The sequence below is a fragment of the Ursus americanus genome, chromosome 4 (genome assembly GCF_024610735.1).
Source record: "Ursus americanus isolate L20-20 chromosome 4, mUrsAme1.1.p, whole genome shotgun sequence".
Classification (NCBI taxonomy): Eukaryota; Metazoa; Chordata; class Mammalia; order Carnivora; family Ursidae; genus Ursus; species Ursus americanus.
Window position 1 is genome coordinate 23,763,915 of NC_142130.1, and position 19,464 is coordinate 23,783,378.

The 19,464-nt window shown below is 45.8% G+C and overlaps 1 protein-coding gene across 4 annotated transcripts in view; it reads right to left on the minus strand.

The window, feature by feature from the left end:
* Positions 1–19,464, minus strand: part of MASP1 (MBL associated serine protease 1) — a 63,880-nt gene that overhangs the window by 42,815 nt on the left and 1,601 nt on the right. For 3 of the 4 annotated variants that reach the window (XM_045811235.2, XM_045811234.2, XM_045811236.2), the window contains exon 2: positions 12,773–13,004. The exons of the other annotated variant lie outside the window; for it this stretch is intronic. In XM_045811235.2, coding sequence (XP_045667191.1) covers positions 12,773–13,004 — 232 coding nt within the window. The remainder of the gene's footprint in view (positions 1–12,772; positions 13,005–19,464) is intronic. 4 annotated transcript variants of the gene reach the window in all.

Genomic DNA, 19,464 nt, shown 5'->3' on the forward strand with positions numbered 1-19,464 from the left:
CCTTTTCTTCTAGTCCTTGGGTCCTACCAGAGCTGAAAAAGACACGAAGATATTTGCTTTAATTCCACACAAATAATATGGTGAAAAATGAAATTTGGATAAAACAGTCAAGACATTCAGAATACCTAAAATTCACATATGGCAGGGGCACCTGGGTGGCTCAGTTGTTAAGTGTCTGCCTTTGGCTCAGGTCATGATCCCAGGGTCTTGGGATCGAGCCTCGCATCAGGCTCCCTGCTCCGCTGGGAAGCTGGCCTCTTCCTCTCCCACTCCCCCTGCTTGCGTTCCCTCTCTCGCTGTCTCTATCTGTGTCAAATAAATAAAATCTTTAAGAAAAAAATTCACATATGGCAGGGCATGGCAAGGAGGGTCTCCTGTCGGGAAATGGTCTTTGCGATTGTGAGGTCCAAGGAGGAGTCAGTGGATGGAGGTGTAAACGGATGGATGAGGGGAGACAGAAGAGTCCCTTAGTGTGGAGTTCATGAAGACTATGGAAAGAAGAGGAGGGAGAAAGAGAGAGAGAGATTACGTGTGTGTGTGAGAGAGAGATAGAGAGAGATTGGTGGGAGGGAGTGGGCATTTAAGACTGTGCTAAGAACATCTCTGCTCTGTTTTGGTTTCTCAAGAGGGTGAGATGAATCGTGAATTGCTTTGAATTTTTAAAGTTTTCTGTTTTTTAATGTAACCCCTTACAGAGACTGGCTCATGAGGGACCTCATCTTTATATGAGTCACAAGTGAGTCTTCACCAATTGTCAGATGCTGGGAAAATCACTTACGCTCTCCGTGTTGTAGGATGAATTGTGTCCTCCCTCCCTGAAGGATATAGTCAAGCCTTAATCCTCGTGTTTGACTCCACCTTCTCTGGAAAGAGGTCCTTGCAGCTGTAATCTAGGTAAGATGACATCATGCTGGTTTAGGGGGGACTCTAACCCAGTGACTGGTGTCCTTACAAGTGGGACACTTGTTCACAGAGACACACATAGAGCAAAGTGTGAAGGCAGAGGCAGAGATTGAAGACTTGCTGTCACACACCGGGGAATCCTAAGGATTGCGAACAACCACCGGAAAGCTAGAAGGGGCAAGGACGGATTCGTCCCTCGAGCCTTCCGAGCCTTCAGAGCACAGCCCTGCTGACGCTTTGATATGAAACTTGGGCCTCCAGAACTGTGAGAGAAGACATTCCTGTTGTAAGCCATCTCGTCTGTGGTACTGTGAGATGGCAGCCCTAGGACACAGATACTCTCTGGATGTAGGTTTTCTCGTCTGCGACACAGTGACAACCATAGTGTTAATATCACAGAACCGTTGTGAACACGACACAAACTAATACATATAAAACACTTAGAAGGGCCCCTGGCTTTTCTAGTCAGCACTCGGTACCTCAGCGAGAAGAGCAAGACTGCCAAGATCCCGTCATCCGAAATGACCCGCTTCTGTACTCCCGGCAAGGCGGGCGTGGGTCATTTCCCAGTGTGAAGAACAATGAGACTGGAACTGTCCCTGGATCCCCTCTGGTTTCTGGGTTCCACTCCTTCATTCCCAGTCTCACTGAAGCCATCAGCACAGACTTCCTTTCCTGTGAGGACCCCAGAGCCCAGGCGGGTGGCGCAGGAGGGGAACCGTGAGGGCCCTCACAGTCTGGCCACTTCATCTGGCAGGTGGCATCTGTCTTAGGTTCCTCTGGTCCTCTGAGGAGCCTCCTGGCAATCCCGGGACGTGGGTGACAGGCAGAGGGTATCATACTGATTTCACAGAGGAGTGGGAAGGAGCTCTCAAAATTTCTATCCCACAGGAGAATATAAGTCCAGGAATCTCCTCACTTCCCTGCGTTTCAAAGGATTGCTCTAGATGTGTGAAATTAGGCCAGCGATTCACTCACAGCCCTGGGCTCAGGACTTCTAATGCACAGGAGAGGGCTCTGTGCTCCCCAGGGTTACCCCCTCGGTAAGTCCGTCACCTCCAGGGACTGGGCCAGAGCTCCACAGCCCAATCTTGCTACTTTACCCACTTGCCCAGATTTCAGTTAAAGATCATGAGAAAGAGCAAATTAAAGTTACTGGATTCCAGACAAGAGCCTGGGACTAGGGGAAAAAGGAGATGTGTGTGTGTGCATGTGCGTGTTGTGTACTGCATTCTGGAAGCTCTTGAAAGCCATGGAGATAAAAACAGCACAGGTGGTGGGGCTAAGACTCAAGATGACCTCATTTGAAAGGGGGTGGAGGTTGATGCTTTGATTTTGGCCAAGACATTGGGCGTAAAGCTAATAATAATAGTAATACTAGTAGTAGTCATCTCCCTCCTCTGCGTGGAACTTTCCAGCAGACAGGTACGTTCACCTTCTTTACTATATTTGCTCCTGATGGCAGTCTTACAAAGAATGCATTTCAGGCAGACATTGTGAAGCTGGGCCCAGAGAGGTGACATGAGTCCCCAAGGGAACACAGTCCAGGAGTGGCAGCCCTGAGGCAAAATCCTGATGGCCTGACTTCCAGTCCTGGTCCAGTAACTGGAATCAGAGAACCATAGAAGGTCAGAGATAGAAAGGATATGAAAGGCTATCGAGTTGATCTCTTTCCTTTCTTAGATGGGCAAAATGAGACTCAGAGAAATGAGGTAATTGGCTCAATGTCACATGGCACAGTCAATGGCAGAACCAGGCTCAGGGCCCAGGTATTACGATCGTCCCAGTACAGTGTTCTTACTTACGCACTAATCAGAGCAAAAAGCTCCTCAACAGAGCTGGGGTGAACCCCTAAGAAGGTATTGTGTCCATGCAAATGCTAGACACCATTAACAGTATGGGGCCTGAGCCATGGCTGGCACGTCCTTGGAGCCCAGGACTCCCACTGCTCCCGGGAAGGAGTGCCCTTTTGCAAGGAGGGCTCTGGACAGAAAAGGGGATGGTCTCCAGGCAGCAGGAGCATGGGGAGAAAAAGAGGGCTGACAGGGAGGGGTCTTTGAGAGCCTGGGAAGCGGGCATCCCGCAGGTGGGAAACTGGCAGTGCCCACCGTCCCAGCGGGAGCAGGGCTGAGAGGGGGTAGGCGGGGGAGTCTGGGAACAGTGGCTGGGCAGGAGGGCCAGGAAGGATTCACTCTCTCTGGCTTGTGAAAGACTCCCCACCCCGTGCCTTCTGGGACTTCAGGGCCAAGCTCATTCACATGCAAATCCCCTCCGGGACTGGGAGGCTGGGCCTCAAACTGTTCAGGGCTGGAAAACAGTCCAAGGACAAGAAAACACAGCAGCGCTGTGTTCTTCTGCAGAGAAGGCAGCCGGGCTCAAGGTATGTCACAGTCGGGACGGGGGTCAAAGCAGTGATTGAGTAAGAGCCCAGTGCAGTGAGGGGACCTGCTGTGGGCCAGTGTCTCCAGGCAGAGTTCCCAGGAATGTGTGAGCTGGAGTGTTCCCCTGCCACTGCCAAGGCGCCTGTCTGGCCCCAGCCCAAATGAACATCCTTAGATCTTCACGTGGAAACCCTCACAAAGCACTGGAATAAGGATCAGATGGCTGGGGTTCCGGCTCCGGCTCTGCCCTCCTAGGTCCTGGGTCGCTTGCACCGCCCCAGGCAGGAGTCTGCCAGAGCTGGCCCGGACCCATTTATAAGAGCAAACTGTCAAATTTTCAGGGATTTTGCGACCCTGTTGTTAAACACAGCCATCATTTGCAATTAGGTTTCATAAAGTTGCAATTAATTAACTTATATTAAAGACAAATTATAAATTATATTAAAGACAAATTATACGAAAACTCATCCCCTCCTATTTTTAGCATTTGACTATTACCGCTGCTTTTGAGGTCATTAACGTCTAGCGTATCTCCATGGTGAGTGGTGCGCTACCGTGCTTCTGGTCCCAGAGCCTCTCGTTAATCATTGACAAGCACCCCACCGTCTTCAGGCCTCAGTGTTCACAAACATTGCAGGTGGGGACTGTATATAATACTGTCCTCTCAGAGTCAAGAGGTCATGAAACACTAGCATGGAAAGAGCTTGTGAAGTCTGTCCTTCACTGCCTGTCAGCCCTGAGCTGGGGTCTTATCTCCCAGCCCCCCGGTGATCTGTCCCTCCTTCCCTGCTCCCTACCTGCACCTCTCTGTCTCCACTTCTCATCCCTGTCCCTCCTGCTCCAGTCACACTGCTGTCCTTACTGCTCTTCAGACACACCAGCCACTTGCCCACCTCAGGGTCTTTGCCATGGCTGTTCCCTCTGGTTGGAAGGGTTTTCCCCAGAAAGCCACCTGGCTAACTTCCTCAACTTTTTCAAGTCTCTGCTCAAGTGTCACCCTGTCAATGAGGACTATCCTGACCAGCATATTTAAATCACAGCCCTCACGCAGTCCCTCTCTATCCTGCTCTATTGCATTTCTTTGCCTACCGCCTCACTACTCACAGTATATGTTATCTGTGGATTATGTTTAGTGTTTATTATGTTTCCCCCAGTGCAATATAAGCATCCTGCTGGGGGCGCCTGGGTGGCTCAGTTGTTAAGTGTCTGCCTTTGGCTCAGGGCGTGATCCCGGCGTTCTGGGATCGAGCCCCACATCGGGCTCCTCCTCTAGGAGCCTGCTTCTTCCTCTCCCACTCCCCCTGCTTGTGTTCCCTCTCTCACTGGCTGTCTCTCTCCCTCAAATGAATAAATAAAATCTTAAAAAAAAAAAAAAAGCATCCTGCTGGCAGGGATTTCTGCACGTTTTATTTACTGCTATACCCTAAGCTCTAGTAAATAGTAGGCATTCAATAAATATTTGCTGAATGAGTGAATAAACGAATACCTCCCATTCTCTACCTTTTCCCTTTACGAGCACACCAAAGGAAATTCAAGCTCTGCTTTTTACCGACGTCTATCAGAGAGCGGCCTGAGTCCACGCAAGCATGCAGGTTTGCACACCAGGTGCACGGGCACAGCAGAGCACTCCCACTTCACACTCATCTGAGCTCACCCGTGTGCTCTGCCCCAGCACTGGGACCTTCCTTCTGTTTTCCAACACCCAGAGCCCGTGCTGTTTGCACTTCCTGCCTAAAATGAGCTTTGGTCACACTTTTCTGAAGCTCATTTCCACTTTCTGATCTCTGCGTGGCTGGAATCGGAACCCGCTATCTCAGGAGTGGAAGAATCCCCCTTAGGGACTACAGCTGAAATTCATGAGAAACATCTCTCCTTTTCTCGTTTCCTTCAGGGGCCAAGGCCGCCTGTCTCCTCCCAGAGAATTAGCAGAGCTGCTGCAGTCCTTGGGGTCAGCCACAGCCTGAAGGTCGAGGGCATGTTCTGAGTAAACACAGAGCACTGCACAGAAGTTAGGAGCCTGGGGGTCAGGGGAGGCAGTCTTGGAGCAGGGCCCCGGGAGGGACTTATCTCTCAATAACACAGCAGGATGCAGACTGACCCAATGAGGCCTGGGCAGGGAGCACTGGACTGGGAGTTGTAGGCCGTCAGAACTGGAAAGGCTTGGAGAGGCCGGCAAGTCCACTTTCCTCCCTGGGCAGATGGAGAAACTGAGGCCCAGAGCAGGGAGCTCACTTGTACAGCATCTCAGCAGCTGACTTCTAGACCAGAGCCCCTTCCTTATGCTCTCTGCCAGGAGACAGAGGCCTTTTCCTGCTCTGCCCCGAGACTGTGCTGGCTGCTCTGAGCTTCCCGGGCGGATGGTCTCGCAGAACAAGCTGGAGTGCACCGTGAGGGCTTGTGTGCCACCAACAGATAAATCAAGCACTCTCATCCCTCACAGCTCACATCCCTCACAGATATATTTTTGTAAATATATCTCCTGTCAAAGTGAGGACAAAACAGAACGTTCTTTAACAAAATCTAGACAACACAAGGACCCTCAAGGACCTGTTTTACACATTTTACTAAATTACCCTGACAGGGAGTGTTGCCTTAGGAATAATACATAGCCAGGAAGCATACCGAGGTCTCCTCCAGAACAAACCTGTTCTAACAGAGAGGGACTAAGTGGAGAGATAAAATTATGACTTGGGGGTAAGCAGAGCAGGGGCTGAGAACTGGCTTTCTGTAGACCCTAGACAAATCCATTCAGCTTTTTTGTGCTGTTTCTTTTTTCTTTTCTTCTTCTTCTTTTTTTAATAGGTTCCATGCCCCATGTGGGACTTGAACTCAAAACCCTGAGATCAAGACCTGAGCTGAGATCAAAAGTTGGATGCTTAACTGACTGAGCCACCCAGGCACCCCTGTGCTGTTTCTTTTGTTGTAAATTATCTGTAACCATCCCTGCTCTTCCTATTCCTCAAGAATCAAATATGGCAGTAAATTAGAAACTGCCATGAATGTGTGTTACTACAAGGTAAACACACAGGAGAAATAACCTCTTGCATCTGATCGGTCCTTTCAAAGTGCTTTTCCATAAATTGCCTGAAAATACTGAGCGACATGAGCAAGGTCATAGATAGCCAGTTAGTGGTACAGTCAGAGCAGATGAGAAAAATGATGTTCACTGAGCACGTGCTGGCAGCAGCCGGCACTTTATAACTCACACCGCCGCCATCGCTACCGCTCGAACAGTACTGTTGAGTGAATTACATACGTGCCGGACACAGGTCATGAAAACATTTGCCTCTTTGGGCAATAAGCCCACAAGATAGGCATTATTATTATTATTATCATCCCCATTTTACAGTAAGAGGTGGAGGCAGGACCCACCCTAGGTCTGACTGGCTCTAAAGCCTGATTCTGGAACCGAAACATTAGGCATGCTTGCCTCTTGCAGCCAGCATTTCATTCAAATCCTCCCACAGGGGCGCCTGGGTGGCTCAGTTGGTGAAGCGTCTGCCTTCAGCTCAGGTCACGATCCTGGGGTCCTGGGATCGAGCCCCACATTGGGCTCCTTACTCAGCGGGGATCCTGCTTCTCCCTCTCCCTCTCCCTCTGCTGCTCCCCCTGCTCGTGCTCTTTCTCTCTCTCTGTCAAATAAATAAATAAAATCTTAAAAAAAAAAAAATCCTCCCACAACCTGTGAGGAGGGTACCATGTCATTATGAACTTTTTCTTTTTCCTTTTTGTACTAATGATACAACTGATGCTGAGGGAGATCGAGAACCAAAGGAATTGCATCCTGAACTCCTATTTATGCTTCAAGACTTATCTCTGAACACCCAGAAATGACTACTCCCTATCTTGTAGACTGCCTCACACCCTCTGTGTTACTTTGTACGGCATTAATTTCTTAATTAGACATTTGTCTCGTGACATACTATGAAATCGCAAATTCCTTGAGGGCTGGTACTGTCTCGCTCATGTTCGTGGGCCCTGTCTTTGCTGCAGTGTCCAGCTTCCAGTAGGTTCTCACGGGGATTCTTGGACTTCATTCCACAGACAGCAGGGAGCCCTTGAAGGATGTGAGAGTGTCATAATCAAAGAAATGTTTCAAGAAGATCTCTCTGGACATGTGCCTCTAGAGGGCGGACTGGATGGGGACGGACTGACTGCTGGTAGACGTTTAGGAGATAATTGCAATAGACTAGGTGAGAGGGATAAGAATTGGAACGAAGGTGCCAACAGGGGGCAGCACGGAGGAAATGCTGAGTAGGTCAAGGATAGCGGCTGCCAGGAGAAGGGGTGTGACACTGCAGGAGCAGCTCTGTGCACTCAGTGAGAAAGAGAGAGAGAATCAAAGCCAAATGCATGTTCTTATTGTTTCTTTTTCCAGTGAACAGACGTTGTGAAATGACCTCGAAGATAGGGTGTGTGTGACTATGGGATTCCTTAGTACTTTCTGCTTCCTCAGTACGTCTTTCCGTGACTGTGGCTTTGGGACCCCTTTCTAGGCACGAGTCACCACTTCATCTGATGCCCAACCAAAGGAACTAATTTGCTATATTCCTAGGGAAAAAGGCCCTTCTGGACATACTAAAAGACAGTGCTCTATTATATTGAAGAGACTGAGTAAGTTTGACGACAGGCAACGTTTGCCTCACGTTACATTTATTTGCATTTACATTATGTTAAAAACCTAAGCACCCCCAAGATGGGACTTCCCTGTCATTTATTTTTTTTTTTTAAAAGAAGAAAAGACTGAGAGTCTTGAGATGTAAATTCTGGTCCCAGTGTGGCCCTGACCCATGAACTGTCCTTCCCTAGGCTTCGATCATGCTGGTCGTAGAGTTGAGCTGTGATTTCTGAGGTCTTAGATGCACAGATATCAGGGCTAGGGCATCTTGGGAGACCGTGGGCTTCAACTTCCTGTATTTGTGAGAGGAGGAAGTGGAGTCCCCTCCAGAAATATTCTCCCACCCAAGGTTCATTAGTGGAGAATGACCCCAAGACACCAGCCCTTCCGACTCCCCAGCCAGCGTCCGTGCTCTGTCCCTCGGCCGCAGCGTTCACCAGGGCCTCATCTGTGTGCTCCAGGAACCCACACATTGCAGCCACATTCCAAAGCAGCAGATACTGTCGTGGAGATGTGCACACGCCTTGAAGACCCAAGACTGCGGTAAATCAGGCCGGAGAGGAATTTTCATAAAATGAGAGCATCCGGACTACAGCCTTGGGATCCTGCTCTTCCTCAAGCTATTGAACTACAGAGTCAGCCCTTCCATTGCTGTCACCCCGATGGGCCAGGGTGGGAAGGGCCAGAAAGGGTCCCTGTGAGCTGGAGGACGCTTTAAATCTACTCCTCGGCCTGCCAGGGGAATTCAGTCACAGAGTGAAAAATACCTCAAAATAGGGGCTCCTAGCCCATCAAACGGAAATCAGTGATATTTAAAGTTGCTTGGGAAAGGACAGTGGTGGCCTGGTGTGTTTGCAAGTTTTCTTTGAATGACACGTCACTAAGGCATCCCCAGCAGACAGTAGGCTCTTATTGGAATGCTTGTGGGCCACGGAACTCGGAGAAGTGGATGTTGTAACATATTATTACCCGTTTCTGGCATTATCCTAACTAGGATAATGAGGGTTTGGTGGGGTCATCTGGGCAGTTCTGGCAGGAGGATTAGGATTAGAGTCCAGGAATTTAAGGGACTTAAGGGATCATCTCATGTCACCCCCTCATGGAGCAGATGAGAAAATGGAATTTTGGAGAAGGTTGTTGACTTATCCGGGAATGACATGGCGTGCGCCTGCTTTATTCCTGCTCTCGATCACAGCCAGGAAAGGCACATATTCTGGGGACAGAGAGAGGAGGCAATTAGAAAAAGTGAATGGCTTTCAACAGTATGCGTAAGGCTTCTGGGTTCGGGAGTTCAGAGGTCAGAGGACTAGTCTCGTGCCTGAATTCTGAGCTCCAGGCTCCTCTTCTGTCCAGCGGGGACTAAAGCAATACTCAAGCTGTAAATGCTCTAAGGTAGGACCTTCAGGGTGCTGAGGGGGATGAGTGAGGGCGCTGAATGAGTTTCAGAGCCACCTTTGACCTGCTAGCCGCTCTTGTTTTCTCTATTGGTCTACCAGAGGATTTGTTTGAAGAAAACTGGGAGAAAATGCCTGAAAAACAATACTAACCACAGCTATGTGGGATTAGATGAGTCTCCGGAGAGTCGTTAAAAACTTGATATTCTGTGAGTTCGTGACTCCAGGGAAGGAATCTCACCAGGAGCTTGTGGACAGGAGCCTGTCTCAACATGAGACCCCTGGTCAGCCAACCAAGGGGCAGCGGCCCATCTCAACATGAGACCCCTGGTCAGCCAACCAAGGGACAGCGGCCCTAGGAGGGAGGCCTGCTCAGGCCCCATGGCTGTTGGAACCACTTCAGGGAGGCTGATGCCTATGCTGGGATGGCATTCTGGAAGGGAGTCAGCAGAAGCAGAGAGATACATCTTGCCTTCCCTGCCCAATACGTTAATCCCTTTGCCCAAAGGAATTGGGAAAAGGTGTCTGAAGCAGAGTTGCAAGGACTGTAGGGCCCTTCAGGTAGCAGCCTTCTTCTTTGCTGTGCCCAGGGGTCACAATCTTATTTGGAGTGGAGAGAATGTTCTAAGATTTTCTTCATTCAGGAGTTAGTGGCAGATCGGGGACTAGCTCAGGCATTTCCTGAATCCCAGGCAAGAATCCAGGACCATGCTACCCTTCCAGGGGACCTACTTCCATCTGCCTGGGCTTTCATGAAGGTGTCTCACTGTTCCTGATAGAAACCGTCAGTTTCTAAAATATTCTCCAGCCAGAAAGGCCAAGTTTTGGGTGGAGTGTTTGCCAGGGTCCTTAATTCAGTATCAGAAGAGGTCTTCATATTCTATCGTTGCCCTTGAAAAGTACCTTGGTTTTTTTTTTCCATTACAAAATGCAGCTGATGTCAGCTCCTTAATCTGCCTTGCCAGAGGTTCAGTTTATTAGGGACAAAGGAATGAGTTAAATCCTCTGTTGTGTGTTTATTATCTCTAGAAGGGAGTCCTAACAAGGTCAAGCTTTGCAGCTGTCTGAACAGGAGGAAAACTTGTGAGAAATGATTGCTTAGTGTATATGAATTGAGAGTTAATTCCTCAGGTGGAGGAAGGGAGGTGGATAGTGAAAGTAAGTTATTGTTACAGCTAAAGAAAAAAAATTCTGTAATGTCCATAGTCTAAAGCCTACTAATAAAAGTAAGTGTTTTCACTGAAAAAAATTCTAGGTGGTCGACATGTTTGAAAATAGAGAAGAAAGCAGTTAACAAGTTCACCTCTAGCCCTGTTTAAATCTTGGAACTTTCTGTTGTATTAAGCCAATGTTCGGTCGTTTTCCCTCTGGTTAAGTCCAATTTCTAATCCAAATATTTGAGAATGCCACAGTTTTATGACCAGTATTAGTTGGGGGAATAGGCTGAAGGAGTCTGCTAACCTAATGGCCCCTTCCCATAATGCATCTTCTCCTGGAGTCTGGCTCTGGCAGAGGCTAGATTATATCCTGGAAGACATAACTAACATGTTTGTCAGAAATTTCACTTTATGATGATGAACACATACAGTCTTGTGAATATTCCTTGCTGGATCCTTGTGACTCAGAGAAGTTGGCTCCATTTTTAATGAATTCATGGAAACTATATGTCAGTCAAGATGGCCAACCCACATCATCTCCTAGAGCAGCCAGCCCCCTCTCTTCTCGTTCTTTATCCGTCAGTCTTTTGTTGTCTTTACTCTTTTCCATTTTATGCAGTGGCTACTTTTCTAGGCTCATCTCTCTTTGTAAGGGACAAGATCTTTTGTATCTTTAAGTTCTCACAGTCCCAGCACAGGACATTCACAGAGGGGCAGCACCCCACTGATGGGTGGTTTTCAAATTAGGAGATTCTATCCCTCTGGGGATATGGGCAACTTCTAGAGATATTTTTGGTTGTCACAACTGGAGGGAGATTGATATTGGGATCTAGTGAGTAGAAGCCAGGGATGCTGCTAAAAATCCTATAATTCTCAAAACAGCTTTCCTCAGCAAAGAACTATCTGGCTCAAAATATCAATAGTGCCGAAGCTAAGAAACTCTGTCATAGAGCAACAATTTGGGAAAGATTTGGTCACAGAAACTTTGTTGTAAATGAGATATTTGATGCAGACCCAACATATAAAATAAGCAATACCCAACATTTAAAATGACTATGGGTTCATAGTCCCACTTACCAGCCCCCCTCTCCCCAACAGTAGTCTTATAAGCCCCTGCAGTATCCTGAGGCTCAGTGGAAAGCAACTTGAGAGCACTTTGGTGTAGCCAAAAGAGCATGGGATTGTAAGTCAGAAGACATGGGTTTGGAAATTGACCCACCACTTACTAGCCGTAGCTTCACCTTCTTGGGTTTGTTCCTTTGCCTGTGAAGCAGGGCAGTAGTAGTACCTGTCTTACAGGATTGTTTTAAAGATTGAATGAGATTACAAGTATGAAAGTATATTGTAAACTCACTACTTGGCTGTTGATCAAACATTCTGGTTAATACAAGGTTAACTCTTGTTGAATTACTGGCTGCGGAGAACAGAGACCACATTAATACCAAAAATATACAAAGTCTACTCTAAAGTGGTTTGATAAGAACTTTTCCAGAAAGCCAGAGAGAGCTCAGAAAGTAGGTTCTTAGGCCTCCACATCTTTTTGAGCCAGATACAGCCTTAGTAAACTTGATCTCTCAGAAGTACTCCAGCCTTTCTCAGCCCCACTTTCAAAGATCCCATCAATGCCATTGTTTGTGGGTTCTCTCTAAATTCCAGGGAATATTGCTTTGATGTTGTAATCATTTCCTGCTCCTCTTTCACATGATTTTTACATCCACCTCTGATGGTGACCCCCAACCTTGCCCACACCCTTTGCAGAGAAAATCCAAACTCCTTAGCATCACATTCAAGACCCTTCAGAATCTCCCCCTGATCCAACCTTCTGATTTCACCTCCTACTGCCTACTAATGCATACTCAACCCTTTCCCACACTTGATCATTACTTAGGGCAGTGGACAATGCTTTCTAATGCCTCAGCTTTGGACATAATTATGGCTGTGCTTCAGTCTAGTTATGCTAACTCCGGGGTCTCTGCCCTTTTCTTCCTGCTTGTAAAGGTGACCTTGGAGCAGAGGTTAGTGGAAGCATTAAAGACTTTGAGAGCAGAAAGAAAAAGGGGAGGTTACGTTTGGCTGTTACAGTTTTCCAGCCTCAGTTTCTCTTGGGGTCCTTTCTAGGGCTACCACTCAGCCAGCCCCTAACATACCACCCCCAACCTTCATTCATCATGTTGTAACTTTGTGTGTCTTCCTCACTGGACTGCTACCCTGGGTGGGGGAAGTGGCAAGCACAGTATCTAATTCATCTAGTCTTCTCTAACTCCCAGCAGATTCTCCAGTAGAGAACCTGGCTCAGTTAGGGAACACCAGGGGTCTCACCTTCACATAGTCATATTCACAAAGGTAGGAGGATTCCAAGTTGAAGTGCATGAAGTAAAGCTTGATCCGAAATCCCTCTGGGACAGTGATATTCCAAGTCACCTCTGAATCACTTGGATAGGAGTCTGGGTAGCCAGGTGACTGAATCTGGCCAAACATATTGTTAAGCTCCACGGTATGGGCCGAAGCTTTCAACAAGGAGAGGCACAGAGCATGACAGAGAAGGAGCCACCTGAAAGACATGAATGGATCTACTTACATTCATGGACACAGGTCCTCACCCCTTAACTAAGCAGCTAGGAGACCAAGCTATCAGCATATCTCTGCCACTTATCTTCTGTACTTACTTTTCCCTACCTGGGATCTTGCTTACACAGTCTATTCTACAGGGAGATGGTGACTCCATGATTTCCGTGGTTTCTTCTAGCTGTGCTCTTCTGAAGATTTAGTAAGTATTCAACTGTCCTAGACAGTTCCCAGTTTGGGACTCTGAAACATTATTTTACTGTTGAGAATGTAAATTTCATAATTAGGTAAAAGTTGATGTCCTTTCTTCAACTCAGCTTCATTTAAGAATCAAAAACTCTTGGTTCAGTTTTGTAAAAAGTAAGTAATAGTGACATGGTAATGCTGGGATGAGACTTACACTCAATGATGGGATCTTGCATTACCTTAAACAGATTTAACAAAATCAGTCAAGGTATGCAAAGTTTTGAATCAAGAAAGAATAAGCAAAACAAGTTTTTTCCCCCCGTCTTGGTAAGTATTCTTTTAAAAGGATCAGAAACCTACAATTTATTTCCAGCTGTAGGCATCAGAGATAATGGATTGTTAAAAGAATTGCATAAGGAAGGGGCAAGGAAAACTCAATAAAACTTAACGGAACACACCCAAAGTGGTGCAATAATGAGTCAGAATGTCCAAGGCTAGTCAGAACCCTAAGGGTCAATATGCACCACATTGGGCATCTAATACATAGCTCCTCCTGCAAGACCCAACGACCTTGAACTCAAACACCGCAAACCTGGCTCATCAACATCTTCCCTAAATCCTATTTATTCTGCTTCTTATGTTTTGGAAATCCATCTGCTTCTCTCCAGTCTATTAATTTAAACATTCTTATCTGGCCTATTGCTATTGCATCCTAAGTAATCTCCCTGTCCTCCACTTTATAGCACTCAGCACTTTTCTGCCAAAGTTGATTTTCTAAAACACGCATGTGACCATGCTGCTTCACTGTGCCTGCAGGATAAAGCATCTGCTCCCAGGATGGCAGATGAGCCCTTTTTGATCTAGTGCTGATCTGCCTGTGCAGCCTCATCTCAGTGCCAGCTATGCCCTGGCATATCATTCGGAAAGTATGCTATGATCCATGCCTTGGTCCCCTCGCACATACCCTACCCATTCTTCATCTGGCTGCCTTATTTATCCTCCACCATCCAGCTCAAAGCTTGCTAGGCTATGGAGTACCCTTTAACCTCCAGATTCTACAGCTCCCTGTATGTGCTTCCATTCTGCTTGTCTCACATTGCATTGCTTTAGACATAGCCCCTGAAGTTAGATGTATTTGGGTACAAATCCCCATTCTTCTACTTCCTGGCTGTGAAATCTTGGATAATAGTCTCTCTGAGGCCCAGTTTCCTCATATGTCAAATGGGAATTATAATTTCTAATTATAAGACTCACATGAGCATTAGAAATGATGTATATAAAGGACCTAGTATACAGCCTGGTATATAATAGATGATGAATGAATGAAATGAATAGATGAATGAATGAATGAATGAATGAATAAAAGAAAGTGGTGCCACAGCCTTATATAGCCTAAGTCCATGCGGGGAAATTACACCAGCATCCTCATATTACAGTTGCTCCCCTTTATGCACTGTTTCCTTTTCTGTGGTTTCAGTTACCCATGGTCAGCTCCCATCCAGAAGCAAGACGATCCTCCTTCTGACATATTGTCCAAAGGTCAGTAAAAGCCTAATGCCACATCACAGTGCTTATGTCACTCCCCTCACTTCATCTCATCACATAGGCATTTTATCTTCTTAGAATCATCAGAAGAAGGGTGAGTGCAGTACAATTAAGATATTTTGAAAGATAAAATCAATGCACAGAAATCGGTTGCATTCCCATACACTAACAATGAGACAGAAGAAAGAAAAATTAAGGAGTGGATCCCATTTACAATTGCACTGAAAACCATAAGACACCTAGGAATAAACCTAACCAAAGAGGCAAAGGATCTGTACTCAGAAAACTATAGAACACTCTTGAAAGAAATTGAGGAAGACACAAAGAAATGGAAAAATGTTCCATGCTCACGGACTGGAAGAACAAATATTGTTAAAATGTCTATGCTACCTAGAGCAATCTACACAGTTAATGCAATCCCTACCAAAATACTGTCAACTTTTTTCACAGAACTAGAACAAATATTACTAAAATTTGTACAGAAGCAGAAAAGACCCCGAATAGCCAAAGGAATGTTGAAAAAGAAAACCAAAACTGGTGGCATCACATGTCCAGAATTCAAGCTCTATTACAAAGCTGTAATCATCAAGACAGTATGGCACTGGCACAAAAACAAACACATAGATCAGTGGAACAGAATAAAAAATGCAGAAATAGACTCTCAACTCTGTGGTCAAATAATCTTTGACAAAGCAGGAAAGAACATCCCGTGGAAAAGATAGTCTCTTCCACAAATGATGTTGGGAAAATTGGACAGCCACATGCAGAAGAATGAAACTGGACCATTTCCTTACACCACACACAAAAATAGACTCAAAAGGGATGAAAGACCTAAATGTGAGACAGGAATCCATCAAAATCCTAGTGGAGAACACAGGCAGCAACCTCTTTGACCTCAGCCACAGCAACTTCTTGCTAGACACGTCTCCAAAGGCAAGGGAAACAAAGGCAAAAATGAACTATTGGGACTTCATCAAGATAAAAAGCTTTTGCACAGCAAAGGAAACAGTCAATAAAATCAAAAGACAACCAAGAGATTGGGAGAAGATATTTGCAAATGACATGTCAGATAAAGGGCTAATATCCAAAATCTATAAAGAACTTCTCATACTCAACACCCAAAGAACAAATAATTCAATCAAGAAATGGTCAGAAGATATGAACAGACATTTCTGCAAAGAAGACACCTAAATGGCCAACAGACACATGAAAAAGTGCTCCACATCACTGGGCATCAGGGAAATACAAATCAAAACCACAGTTAGATACCACCTCACACCAGTCAGAATGGCTAAAATTAACAAGTCCGGAAACACAGATGTTGGCGAGAATGTGGAGAAGGGGAACCCTCCTACACTGTTGGTGGGAATGCAAGCTGGTGCAGCCACTCTGGCAAACAGTATGGAGGTTCCTCAAAGAGTTGAAAATAGATCTACCCTACGACCCAGCAATTGCACTACTGGGTATTTACCCCAAAGATACAAATGTATTGATTCAAAGGGGCACCTGCACCCCAATGTTTATAGCAACAATGTCCACAATAGCCAAACTATGGAAAGAGCCTAGATGTCCACCGACAGATGAATGGATAAAGATGTGGTGTATATACAATGGAATATATGCAGCCATCAGAAAATGGAATCTTGACATTTGCAATGACGTGGATGGAACTAGAGGGTATTATGCTAAGTGAAATAAGTCAATCAGAGAAAGACAATTATCATATGATCTCACTGATATGTGGAATTTAAGAAACAAAATAGAGGATCATAGGGGAAGAGAGGAGAAAATGAAACAAGATGAAACCAAAGAGGGAGACAAACCATAAGAGACTCTTAATCATAGGAAACAAACTGAGGGTTGCTGGAGGGGAGGGGAGTGTGGGGAGGGGATAACTGGGTGATGGACATTGGGGAGGGTATGTGTTGTAATGAGCACTAGGCATTATATAAGACTGATGAATCACAGGCCTGTAGCTCTGAAACCAATAATACATTATATGTTAATTAATTAAATTCCAATTTAAAAATGTTTTAAAAAAAGATGTTTTGAAAGAGATCCCATTCACATAATTTTATTGCAGTATATTGTTACATTTTCTATTTTATTATTAGTCACTATTTTTAAACTCCTAATTAATAAGTTAAACTCGATCATAGGTATGTATGTATAGGAAATACATTGTGTCTATAGGGCTCCCTGCTATCTGCAGTTTCAGGGGTCCTCTGAGGGTCTCGGAACCTATCCTCCCTGGATAAACAGGGAATACTGTAATGGTTATACTTTGCTAACCAGGAAGTTGTTTCTCCCTAACTCTCCCTCCCCAGCGCACAGATGCATTTATGTGCATATATGCATAGACATGAATTTTTGAATATGTAACACAAGGTAACTGTAAACGTAGATTATCTAGCTGTCTCATATGGTGTTTACATGTCAGGTAATAGTTAGCTGCAAAAAGGCCTAGAAGGCTATCACCAGTGTATTGAGAGTGGTTATCTCTGAAGTGGGAATATGAATGTTTAAGTTTAATTTTTGTTTATAGACGATGTTCGTTATTTGTCAAGAAGGACCTTGTACTGTTTTATCAAAAAAAAGAAAATAATACAGTCATTTAAATTCTTTCCAATGTCCCTACAATAGTAACATGTGAGATTTCCACTGAGGAAACAAAATGTTTTAATCCAATTGCCAGGGTCAATATTTTTTTAAAACCAATCTTGGAGGGAGGGCCTCCAAGGCAGAGAGAAGGGAAGGCATAGGTCTAAGCTCGCCAGTGAACTCCCGGGAAAGCAGTATCTAGAAACCTGATCTTTCAGGCCCCAGGCAGCCCCAATTTCAAGCAATGAAAGGTACGGATGTTGCCAGGCCTGGGAGTTCTGGTTCGGTTCTGCCTGGGGAGGGGAGAGCCTCAGCCTTGGGTCAGAAGAGCTAATTTCAAGTCCAGCCTTCGACTTCATTTATCTGACCCCTCTTGGGGAAGCCGCGTAAAGCCTCAGTGTCCTCGTCCAGCAAGCGGTGATAATAAGGACTCGCCATAGGGCTGCTATCAGAGTCAAGGAGGATCGGAAAGTCCTTTGTTAACTGTCCAGCCCTCAGCAAACATTAGTTATAATTACTCCATCATGCTGCTTCCCAAAAAGCAGAGGTTAGGAAAGAACTTTGGCTCCCGAGCGGGACTTCACTGCAATAGCGACACCCAGATTATGCAAGGCTGAAAGGTCAACTTTCCCTGTGCCTGCTTTTTCCAGACCACATGGAGGAGACTCTGAGCCTCCTAATGCTGGTCCTGTCCAGGGCTGGCTGCCGACGGCCCTGTTCAGCCCCAAAGGCCCATATGTGGTAGGTTAATGGGCCAGTGTGGGAGGAAGCTTTCTGTTCTATTTTGTTTGCATCGCCAAACAGTTTCAAACATATGAAACAAATATCTCCTTGCTCATAATGGGCCTGAGCATAGGCTTGCTTGCTTTAGGGGCTGCCAATGGAAGGACGGAAGTGGCGGCTTTTGTTTCCCATCACTCTCTGGATGTTTTTTTGCCTTCTCTACTCCAGGCACCGGCTGTGCAGTTCCTGACACCGGCTACCTATTCTCGAACTAATCAAAAAGTTTCGCTACATTTGCTTGACATGTCAAACAATATATAAAGCTGGGACTGGCTAGGCCCCCTGCTGGAGCAGGCTATGGGGAGCACACAAAATGCCCCCATGTGTCAATGATTGTGGAAGAAGTAGTACTTTGTATCCTCTTCGTTCCCTCCCCTCCCTACAACCTACGGGACACCAAGACTGTTTGTGAGTAGCAGAGTTGAAAGCGGCTGTATAAGATGCCTTGGACAATGCCCTTATTTGACACATGATGAAAAGGATACCCCAAGTAGTGACTTGTCATGCCCAACACCATATGGTGAATTAGCTTCAACAGAAGAAGGGAATAGCAAAAGCTAACAGAGGAAGCCGCTGGGTCCATGCCCGTATCATGTCTAGGCATTTGGCCAAAGCAATTAATCCTGTGAAAAATAATTAAAAAACTCAAGGCTTTATGTGGAAATTAAAAAAAAAAGATACTAATAACAAAGCCCCTCTCCAACACATTCTAGTTTAATTGGTCTGGAGTGAGGTCTAGTCATGGGCACTTTTGAAAGCATCACAGACTACCCTAATGCATGGCTGGAATCGAGAGCTACTGATATAGGATAATACACTTGGCTGTAGAGTCTGCTGGAATGTAGTAGAAAAAATCCTGGACTCGGAGTCCAAAGACTCAAGTTTGAGTCAGAGCCTTTTCTAGATCATCCGTGTGGCTTTGGGCAAGTTGCTTAACTGCCTTTATCCTCACTTCTCTGTAAATCCTTACTTCATCTAAAATCTAAAGACTAGACGAGAGAGGCCTATAAAAGTACTTAGCAAACTCTGAAGTGCTGTGTCCCTAGGAGGCAAGACCTTTTGGGGACTTCTGTGGAGCCCTTCTCCACCGATCGGTTTGCTAGTCAACTGAATTCTATTCAGCTGATGTTTATTGAACGCCTAATAGGAAACAGACATGATGCTAGGTGCTAGGCATACCCAGATGAACAAGACACAGATCGTATACTTCAGGAGCATTCAGGCTTGGAAAAGAAGACAGACATTTGAACAGAGAAATATTATGAAGATGAAGAGAGATGTAGCCCCCAAGAACAGGAATAGCACAAAAGAGAGGACGCTCATTCTGGGGA